The following is an 11697-nucleotide window of genomic DNA, read 5'->3' as shown; positions in this document are numbered from 1 at the left end:
ATTTGGTGTCAATTTGGCGACAATTTGGTACCAAATTGTTTGCTGGGATATGTTGTATGTAATAGTTATATTGTTGAGCGAGAATTATAATATTGATGTAACGTTACAACTAAGTTAATGTTTATTGGCTATCCTTCCAGCAAACAATGTCAGTAACATAACATCAATGTTATAATTTCCTACTTAAGAATATAACTAACATGCACTATGTTGCATTTATATTATTGAATAGGAAATTATAACATTGATATTATACTACTGTTAGTGGGTTTGTATTTTTCTTTCTATGTATAAGCATTATTCTTCTTGAATTCATAAAGTATATATCTATGTTCATATAGTATAACTATATGAATACTCTAATGGCTCCTACACACAGGACGCAGTAATGCTTCGCGCGGCGAAAGTCCGACCAATATGTGTGCCAATCAATATGTTGTTTTTCCGTAAGAGCTAGAAGGTTATTACGGAAAGCAGCATATTGATTGGCTGTCGCACGAACTTCTGCCGCGCGGTAAGCATTACAGCGTCCTGGGGTGCGTTCGAAAACTGAAAGTCCACGACGGAAAGTGGCTGTGGTGGATGGGCTTGGTGGGGTTAGTGGAGTTGGTATCGAGAGGAGTTTTCGAACAGCCATGGAAGAATGCTCAATGTGACATACTACATGTGTGTTGTGCCTACATATGTTGTACAAAATGATCGAAAGCGTATTTCGACATTAGCTATAATTGCTTCTCAGCAAAATAATAATAAATTAATAAATTTAGTAATTAATTAATTAATTAATTTAGTAATTATTAATTTATAATTTAGTTATCTGGAAAGTTAATTGATTATATATTCCTCGGTCCGAGAACTCGGATCGATTTCTAGCATCGTGGGCACCAGGCCTAAGGAAATTTATAAACTTATTTATTACTCCTTACCTTTAACATCGTATATATAGACATTTCCCTTGTCATCCTTTTGTATATTTTTTTTAATATCCATGCATAAAATATGACGACCCGGGATTAAATTTTCCATTTTTTTTCACAAATTGTTACTGATTCGTGACTTTTAACGTGCCTCGTATCTCGTAAGAAAATTTCAGAACCTATAAAATACAAAAAGCTTAATAAGCTTTATTTATATTTAAAGACAATATTCTGACAATATACATCACTATAGAAATAAACCTAAACCTGGCTAACCTACACTGCTGTATTTAAATTTTTTATCTTACCGTGATGGCTAATGGTTGTACGAATGTTTCGAAGAACAAAAAACCATAAATAATTTAGTAATTTCATACTGTATTGCACTCTTTGCGCACTCTCCACCATCTCCACCGATTCACACCGCGCAAAAGAGAGTGGAGAAAAGTCACACGAGTGGTCCACGGAGTACGGTTTTCGAACGGCCATGGTCACATAGTCAGTGTGCCCATTAGGGATTTTCGAACGATCTGAGTGTGACAAAATACACACGGGTGATGTTTTCGAACGCACTCCTGTGTGCAAGAGCATAAGAAATTCTGAGGAACTCCAGTCATGGTGCATATAACTAAATCTTATAGATCGGTATTCATAGTCCGATCTTATATTTAAGATCATCTTAAGTACTATCTTAAGATGTCATGAACCAATCATAGAGCCATATTCGCATCTTAAGACATTACTTAAGACGGTCTTGAAATAAGATTTGACTATGAATACCGGCCATAGTATTTTTCCACGAATTCCTAAAGAAGTACAATTCAAGAAAGGAGAAAAGTTTAGAAACACTTAAAGAATTCATCGTGCTATCTGGATGATAAACGCAATGTGAAAATTAATAAAATATATAAATGTTAAAATATATAAATAACTTCGATGAGCACCAAAATTTTGTCTCATATTTACACCAATATGAGATTTAACCTACCATCTTCTTGTTATTCTTCTTTTACGTTTCTTTAATGATAATAATCTTATAATTTGCGTCCAAATTAAAAATAAATTTAAATAAACACTTAATGCTTTAATATCCATTGCTTACATCTATTCCGACTCAATTGTAGAATAGTAAGTCGTATTCAAATCCGACATACGACATTCGACAAGCGATTTGCGACATCCGGTTCCGGCTTACAGCGTATTATAGAATGGGCGTATGGGACGTCGCACACGAATTGACATAACAATGGCTTGGTTTACATCGTGCATTTAATACGCGTACTAAGTAGTAACTTTCTATTAGATAATCTTAATATCGACAATGCATATCAACGGTAACGTATTCAATCAATACAATATGTTTTGTTGATGAGTATTATACCAGCTTAAAATACCGTTATTTATATATATCGTCGATATTAAGATTATCTAATAGAAAGTTACTATTTAATACGCGTATCAAGTGCACAATATAAACCAAGCCATAAACGTAAGATGTATCGTAAAAATGGACCAATTACAATCGAGTATTTACAAAAGTGGCGACCTTACGGGTCGACGATACTCAAAGTGATTGGTAAATTCTTACGGTACGTCTTACGTTACGGTTATATCAATTCATGTGCGGCGCCCCTAAAGTCTGTTCTACAATACGTTGTATGTCGGAGTCGGACGTCGGAATGCAATTAATGGTCCAATCAAGAGAACTTGTCTCGAAAAACAAACCCTCTGATTGGCTCATCGACTGCGTTCCGACGTCCGACAGCGACATACGACGTATTGTAGAACCAGCCTAAAGCTGGCCACATACATTTTCCGTAACAGTAACCGTAATAGCTCCTGCACACAGGACGCGGTAATGCTTGCCGCGCGACAGCAGTCCGCGCGATAGTCAATCAATATGTTGTTTTTCCGTAAGAGCTAGAAAGTTATTACGGAAAGCAGTATATTGATTGGCTATCGCGTGAATTTCCGCCACGCGGCAAGCATTACAGCGTCCTGTGTGCAGCCATAAGACGTAACGTAAGAATTGATCAATTACGATCGAATATTTATAAAAATGGAGATTTTACAATTCGATGATTCTTAACATAATTGGTCAATTCTTACGTGCGTCTTACGGTTACTGTTACGGAAAGTGTGTGTAGTCAGCTTAAGGCCTGTTCTATAATATGTCGTATGTCGTTGTCGTATGTCGGAGTGCAGCCAATGGTCCAATCAGAGGATTTGTTTTTCGAGACAAGTTCTCCTTATTGGACCATCGATTACGTTCGACGTCCGACAACAACATACGACGTATTGTACAACGTTTGAAGGGCCTCCACACACAAATTGCCGTAATCGTAACGTAAGACGTATCGTAAGAATTGACCAATTACGATCGAGTAATCATCAAAATGGCGACCTTATGGTTCGACGATTCTCAGTGTGATTGGTCAATTCTTAGGGCCTTTGCACACAAATTGCCGTAACCGTAACCATAATACGTAAACTTAAGCTGAAGAACCAATTAGAATATTGCTATAGATTTATATATTCCAAAAGACTATAAAAGTAACATCAAGTTTCTTATCATCTTATGCAGAAATAACTTTCAACCGATTTCAACCGATTAAAATTTAGTTATTTCTGCATAAGATAAAACTTAATGTCACTTTTATAGTCTTTTTCATAACCTTCTAGCTTCTTCGTAATAATCTTTCATAACCTTCTAGCTCTTACAGAAAAACAACATATTGATTGGCTGTCGCGCGGACTTCCGCCGCGCGGCAAGCATTACCGCGTCCTGTGTGCAAGAGCCATTACGGTTACTGTTACGAAAAGTGTGTGTGGCTAGCTTTACGGAAAATAGATATGGTGAGAGTCAGCCAATCAGAGTAATTCCGTTTTTATTCCGTTCTGTTGTTTAATAGGTAGATTTTACATGGCACAGAACTTTTACGGAACGGAACAAAACGGAAAACATTCTAACTTATTAACATCGAAAATTTTACAATTCTCGATGTTGGTAGGTTTTGGCTTCTGCACATAAGACACGGTAATACTTGCCGTGCGGCAGAAATTCGCGCAACAGCCAATCAATAAGTTGTTTTTCCGTAAGAACTAAAAGTTTATTACAGAAACCAGCATATTGATTGGCTGTCACACGAATTTCTGCCGCGCGGCAAGGATTACCGCGTTCTGTGTGCAGGAGCCATTAGAATGTTTTCCGTTTTTGTTCCGTTCCGTAACAGTTCTGTGCCACGTGAAACCTATTTATCAAACAACAGAACGGAATAAAAACGGAATTACTCTGATTGGCTGACCCCCACTATATCTCTTTTCCTTAATTGTTCTGTTATGGCTCCTGCACACAGGACGCGGTAATGTTTGACATGTGGCAAAAGTTTGCGTGACAGCCAATCAATATGCTGCTTTCCGTAATAACCTTCCAGTTCTTACGGAAAAACAACATATTGATTGGCTGTCGCGCGGACTTCCACCGCGCAGCAAGCATTACCGCGTCCTGTGTGCAGGAGCTATTACGCTATTTCTTTTTTCATCTGAACGCACCCTAACATTTCTGACCATTTCTGATTGGCTATTATTTTGGCCGACTGCGCATCCACGGGATTGGTATACCTTTATATTTACATCTGATTTCTAGCGCTCGTTCCAGTTTATTTACATTTCAGTGTGTGCAATATCAATTTTGCAAGCTTTGAAGAGAGATGGTCCTGTAGTATAAATTTTCAGTATTGGCAGTAAATATTGAAACAGCTATAGCACGTGTAAGTCAATTTTAGATTCTTAAGATTGAAAGGATTTAAACAAACAAATATTGATAGTATTAAATAAGTAATGTTGTTTATTTTCGACAAGGTGAGATAGGAAATAGAATATATTCTTCGCATTATAATTAGAAAATAATTTTTTTACCAAATTTTATTGGAATATTTTTAGATGTAAACTACCACACAACAGAAGCTAAGATTATAAGAACCTTAGTAATTAACTACAAAACTGGAAACATTATTTAAAGCAATATTTTATACATAATATTTTATTTGTCATTAACTATTTATATATTTTTAGTTGCAACAATATTTTTAGATATTAAAGTATCTAAAATTTTGGAGAGAAATTAATACAAAGGATATAATATATTACAAAGATTACTAGTAATCTTTAGAATATTATAATGGATTATGAGAAATATTACAAAAGAATGCCAGATGGAACATACAGCATACATTTCCCTAATAAGAAGGGATTCAGTAAAGAAGAAATACATAACATGTTTTCTCCTTATGGAAATGTTTTAAGTGTGACTTGGAAGGGAGATAACATCAATGGACTTATATTCATAAAATATAAAATGCTACAGGAAACATTATACTGTTTGGAAAGCTTACAGAAAAGTAATGATATACGTATATTACCACAGAAGGATAAAATTGGCAAACAAAAAATTCAACAGAGTTCGAATGAATGGGAGGCAGACAGAATGGATAATTCACTTCAAGAAACATGTGTTGATAAGCATCATTCAAACAACACCTACATTAATAAAAACTTTACATATGAAGAGAAGCCAACTTCTCATAAAAGAAATTCTGACTGTACTGACAATTTTTCAGATTCTAGTTTTTCAAGACCAAAGCACAACTATAAATCTTATATGAATGCAATTAATTCTAACAAATTTAATTCATTAGTAGTGGATGAGAAAAATATTTTGCAATACCGAAAACAACAAAATTGTAACAACAAAATATTGCCTTATAACCAAATAAGAAAGCAACAAGAGATCGAATTTCATGAGCCATCAAAATCTGACGTAAAATATTCTATACAGGATAAAGATACACTTAATGGTAGCAAAATACCATCATTAATTTCTGATCTAGAAATAAAGTCAAAAAGATCAGATATTTTTAAAATAGATCACTCACTAAATTCTGTTAATAATACTTCACATAAATATGTAGTTATACTGCAAGAAGTGATAGTTGCTAACATTCACGTGAACTATGGTGTACATTATATTTTGCATTTATTTGAGAAACGTAATCCAATTTCGGCAACGCTCGTGAAGACAATTTTTAAAACTGACATACGATATTGTTCTGTTTATTTTATGAATGCAGAGGATGCTTTAGCTATTGAAAAAGAGTTTGATGATTTTGCATTGTCAGGGAAAAACCTTATTGTATTACGAAAATCTCAATTAAGTAAAACTATATGCAAGTAACATTTTATTTTTCTTTTATTTTGATATTTAGTAATAATATTGTGTAAAATACATAACATATAATATTGAATATGCATATGAAATACATGAGTTTATATTTTAAACTAACTTTTATGAGTTTATTTTTAAGTGAATTAACTTTTTAAGTTATTAGATATATTAGACTACTGAACTATAGGAAATTCAAATTTTTATTTTTTATGATTTGTAACAAGATACTACAGGAAGAAAAATTATTTTTGAAATTCTTATTACAATTAGCATTTTAACAGGCTTATAAATTATTTTAATTTTTTATAAAGCAGTGTTTTTAATAAAGTTATTTTTAATTGTCTTATCTTTCTAATTAAATTTATTTTTTATAAAAGTATATGTTTATCTCCTCCCATTGTCTTATTGATTAATCAATTTTTTCCCTCAGCCCATTGAACTATATAACATACTGGAAGGACCAATGCCGTAGTGGGGGCCGAACCGTTCTGTAAGACAAAGGCCACATCCAAGTGGTATCTTCCTCTCTGTCTTACTAACATTTTATAGACTATTGCTACTAATTTTTCACAATATATAGGGTGAGTCTGAAAAAGATACCAGATCTTTGAAGAATTAAAAGAAATAGCTCTTAGTCTTATGTTAGCTTGACAGTTAATACACGAATACATGTAATGAAAATCATTTATTCCAGAATTGGATTTTTATTTTCTTAAGCTTTTTAGGCCCGGTTGCACCAACGTTATTTTTATTTTAAGTGAGACTTAAATATAAGTCTGTTTTTATTTATTCAGAAAGGAAGATAAAGATAGATATATATTTAGGTTTCACTTAAAGCCAAAATAATGTTGGTGCAACCAGGCTTTAGTGAAATAATATTCTGACGTAAAAATATATTAATATATTTATTATAATAGTTAAAAAAAAAAAAAAAAATATATATATATATATATATATATATATATATGAGAGAGAGAGAGAGAGAGAGAGAGGGAGAAAGTACATATATATTATAAATACAAAATAAGATTTGTGTTTTTATTTTTCTTTATTGTAAAGTCACATCAGGAAAACTTTCATCCATTAATTGTATCATTGTAGAAATGCTCCTGTGAATGTTCTTGTAAGTATGTTCTTGAGCATAAAAAGATATTTTAATATGAGTAGTAATAAAGTAAGTAATAAAGTAGTAAAATAGTTTAATATAAGTAGTAATAAAATGTGATAAAGCTGGATTAGTTAAAATTAAAGATTATATAAAATTCAGTTAATAACGAAAATATTGTAAGCAAAAGAGATCTGAAGAAGAAAAAAGAAAAGTATGAAGAAAGAAAGAAACATTATTATTGAAGGAAATAATGCTCTTGTAAATATTGATACATTAGTGTTTTTGTATATGTGTAACGAAATAATGAAGTAATAAAATATTACACAAGCAGGAATAACATAAGATATAATAAATTTTGTTTATAATTAAAATTTTTTAACCGCTAACAATATTGCACAGTAGGGGTGCGTTCGAAAACATCACCCGTGTGTATTTTGTCACACTCAGATCGTTCGAAAACCCCTAGTGAGCACACTGACCATGCGACCATGGCCGTTCGAAAACCGTACTCCGTGGACCACTCGTGTGACTTTTCTCCACTCTCTTTTGCGCGGTGTGAATCGGTGGAGATGGTGGAGAGTGCGCAAAGAGTGCAATACAGTATGAAATTACTAAATTATTTATGGTTTTTTGTTCTTCGAAACATTCGTACAACCATTAGCCATCACGGTAAGATAAAAAATTTAAATACAGCAGTGTAGGTTAGCCAGGTTTAGGTTTATTTCTATAGTGATGTATATTGTCAGAATATTGTCTTTAAATATAAATAAAGCTTATTAAGCTTTTTGTATTTTATAGGTTCTGAAATTTTCTTACGAGATACGAGGCACGTTAAAAGTCACGAATCAGTAACAATTTGTGAAAAAAAATGGAAAATTTGATCCCGGGTCGTCATATTTTATGCATGGATATTAAAAAAAATATACAAAAGGATGACAAGGGAAATGTCTATATATACGATGTTAAAGGTAAGGAGTAATAAATAAGTTTATAAATTTCCTTAGGCCTGGTGCCCACGATGCTAGAAATCGATCCGAGTTCTCGGACCGAGGAATATATAATCAATTAACTTTCCAGATAACTAAATTATAAATTAATAATTACTAAATTAATTAATTAATTAATTACTAAATTTATTAATTTATTATTATTTTGCTGAGAAGCAATTATAGCTAATGTCGAAAGACGCTTTCGATCATTTTGTACAACATATGTAGGCACAACATGTAGTATGTCACATTGAGCATTCTTCCATGGCTGTTCGAAAACTCCTCTCGATACCAACTCCACTAACCCCACCAAGCCCATCCACCACAGCCACTTTCCGTCGTGGACTTTCAGTGTTTTCGAACGCACCCTAGGGATAGGCGATACAGTAGAAAGTATCGATATTTCGTATCGAAATGATCGTAAATAAAAGTATCGATATATAAAAAATATCAGGTGGAATGTATCGATATTAGTGATATCGATATTATCGATATCATCTAACTTTTTTCAACATACCGCAATATAATTATTTGGTAATGGTGTTGGGGTTTTTATGTTTAATCCCTGGAATTAATATTGAGCATTGAGCAATATAATTATAAATAATATTAATTTTATTTATGCATGAGTTGATATATTGGTGTTTAACATATGATTACATACAATGTTACATACCTATAGTGTAACGATATTATATTGTAACTTATATTGTAACATGTTGAGGAAGTTTTCAATTTGTAAAAATATGTTACTATTCCCTTTCTTATTAAACAAAATCCAATCAATGAAAAGTCAATAGGAAGATCAATGATCATACTTTTTCTTTTTTCTAGATCTATTAACGTAACAGATCAAAGACATTTTATGTATTTCCGTCCAATAGAATATGTCAATCTACGGACTGTATCAGTGCTCATTATTGGTTCCAGGGATTATTCAGTCGATACCCCAAAATTACCAACTTTAAGAAAAATATAGGGAAAATATAGAGTTTAGGCAAGACATCTGTTAGGGCCGTAGCACACAAGAAAACTTAAGCAGTAAGACGTTAGCAGTAAGCAAATTGATCAATCACAGTTGTTGATTTTTGGACCGTAAGAAGTAGGGATAGGAAATCGTCAGTTGAAAAATCGATTTTTGAATCGATTTTGTATCGAACCAACTAAAATCGATTTGCTAAAAAATCGGACTGAAGAAAATCGATTAAAAAATCGTTAAATATTCTCCAAACCAGGGAGCTTATTATGGTTCTGTGTAAGAAGTAAAAATGCGAAAAGTGAGCGAATTCACTAGATGTTGACCAATGAAATTATAAATATTCTAGTAAATTCGTCCACTTTTCGCATTTTCACTTTTCACACAAAACCGTAATAAACTCCCAGAGGGTAGAATGGCTGCGTTCAGGAGAGAAAGCTGCTTTGCAACTGTTGTAAAATTCGTGAATCTGATTGGTACATGCTCTTGGATTCAACCAAAATTAAGAGCATACTCCAATCAGATTCACGAATTTTATAACAGTTGCAAAGCAGCTTTCTCTGCTGAACGCAGCCATTGTGTATTTCAAAACATAGCGAAAATTAAAAAAGTGAGTAAAGTTATTAAGTGTCGACCAATAAAATTATACATATTCTAGCAAATTTGCTTACATTAATAATTTTCATTGGGTTTTGAGATATCGACCTTCAGAATAATGTCTCTTGCACATAAAACACAGCAACGCTTGTCGCGCGTCGTAAATTGGTTACACAATACGGTGATAGCCAATCAATGTGGTTTGCTATAATAAACTTCTACTTTTTTTGGAAAAATGTTAATTGGCTATCGAGGCAGTTTCTAGCCAACTTTTATAACATTGACGCGTCCTATGTGGGTGAAACCCGATTGTACACAGTCTCATCGGATACGAAATGTAATGATTAGTTAGATCTAGTTCTAGTAATTCACTAGATAAAGCAAAGTACTGGGATGCCGACAACGATGGGTGCTTTCAAATTGCAATATACCTAGACACTTTCATGCATACGGCGACACAAGTTGCATTCTAATTGTCATAATCGTCGACACAACACTACACATCCGTACTCAACTCGAGGACTACTAGTTGGCTGTGTAAACTAATATTTTCTAGTGAAAATTCAAGTTAATAAGCGTAGCGGCTTGGAAAGAGACTGGCATTTGCGACGTGAAATAGATAATATCTTTTTTATTATTTAGATTTTATTACTTATTATTAAAAAATACCAAAATATAAGCATAGTTGAAAAATAATCCTAATCCTATCCGACATACATATACATCCCTTATAGAAATATCATACTAAGAATCATTGATAATTATTTATTTTTAGTATTAAAAATACTGGATAATTATCAATGATTCTTAGTATGATATTTCTATAAGGGATTAGTACACACTTTGTTCCAATTGAATCGTGCACAACGTCACACTTTGTGCATTTTTGTGTACATATGTGTCAAGATGTGTTAAGTAATTGGAAAGCACCCGATATATATAAGAATCTACAATAACAATATTATAGAACAGATCTAATAAAGGATTTATCCGATTCCAATGTATTGTAATGCAAGATTCACACCGCATCCGACGTCCGACGTATGACGTTCGATATCCAATAGGAGAACAACTTTCTAATAGAGAATTTAATTCTGCATTGGAAAGCTATTCTTTTATTGGATATTGGACGTCGTACGTCGGACGTTGGACACGGTGTGAATCCTGCATAAGGCCGATTCTACATTAGTTATAAATCTCAAGTTCGCAGGAAAATTGATTAATCACAGTAAATTTTTCTTCGATCGCAAGGAGAACGATTAACTGTGATTGATCAATTTTCTTGTGACCTTACGATTTGCAACTAATGTAGAACGACTCTTAAGCCGATATTCATAGTCGAATCTTATTTCAAGACCGTCTTAAGTAATGTTTTAAGATACGAATACGGCTCTGTGATTGGTTCATGACATCTTAAGATAGTATTTAAGATGATCTTAAATATAAGATCGGACTATGAATATCGGCCTTAAACAGATATATAGCGTGTTCGACTGGCTCTGGGTTAATCACACCGAGAGCGATTAATGACGCCATAAGACTCTACTAGTCAATCATAAAATTTATAAGTATTTGTTTGACCAATAAACGTAGACTGAATAACCAGAGTGGGTTAACTCAGAGCCAATCGAATATGCTATTATGGCTCTGCACACAGGACACGGTAATGCTTGCCGTGCGGAGGAAGTCCGCGCGACAGCCAATCAATATGTTGCTTTTCCGTAAGAGCGAAAAGATTATTATGGAAAGCAGCATATTGATTGGCTATCGTGCGAACTTTCGCCGCGCGGCAAGCATTATCGCGTCCTGTGTGTAGGAGCCATTAGGCCTGTTCTACAATGTGTTGTATGTCGGCGTCGGATGTCGTGGGAGCGGTGCACTTGGAT

At 33.5% G+C, this 11697-nt stretch overlaps 1 protein-coding gene across 1 annotated transcript; it reads left to right on the top strand.

Annotated features, from left to right (window-relative positions):
• The first annotated feature begins 4506 nt into the window (after positions 1 to 4506).
• Positions 4507 to 7032, top strand: LOC116843885. The gene is made up of 3 exons (XM_032814770.1): positions 4507 to 4687; positions 4992 to 6142; positions 6572 to 7032. Exons 2-3 carry the CDS (start codon positions 5098 to 5100, stop codon positions 6577 to 6579), a joined length of 1053 nt encoding a protein of 350 aa, XP_032670661.1. The 5' UTR covers positions 4507 to 4687; positions 4992 to 5097; the 3' UTR covers positions 6580 to 7032.
• The last annotated feature ends 4665 nt before the right edge of the window (positions 7033 to 11697 follow it).

The sequence above is a fragment of the Odontomachus brunneus genome, unplaced genomic scaffold (genome assembly GCF_010583005.1).
Source record: "Odontomachus brunneus isolate Ranch 3 - 2012 unplaced genomic scaffold, Obru_v1 Obru_scaffold_003, whole genome shotgun sequence".
In the NCBI taxonomy this organism is placed as follows: Eukaryota; Metazoa; Arthropoda; class Insecta; order Hymenoptera; family Formicidae; genus Odontomachus; species Odontomachus brunneus.
Note: the sequence above shows the minus strand (reverse complement) of the source record. Positions and strands in the feature narration are given on the sequence as shown.

Bases quoted from the DNA above. Each gene is read 5' to 3' on its own strand.
- LOC116843885 (XM_032814770.1), top strand. From the start codon at position 5,098: ATGGATTATGAGAAATATTACAAAAGAATGCCAGATGGAACATACAGC.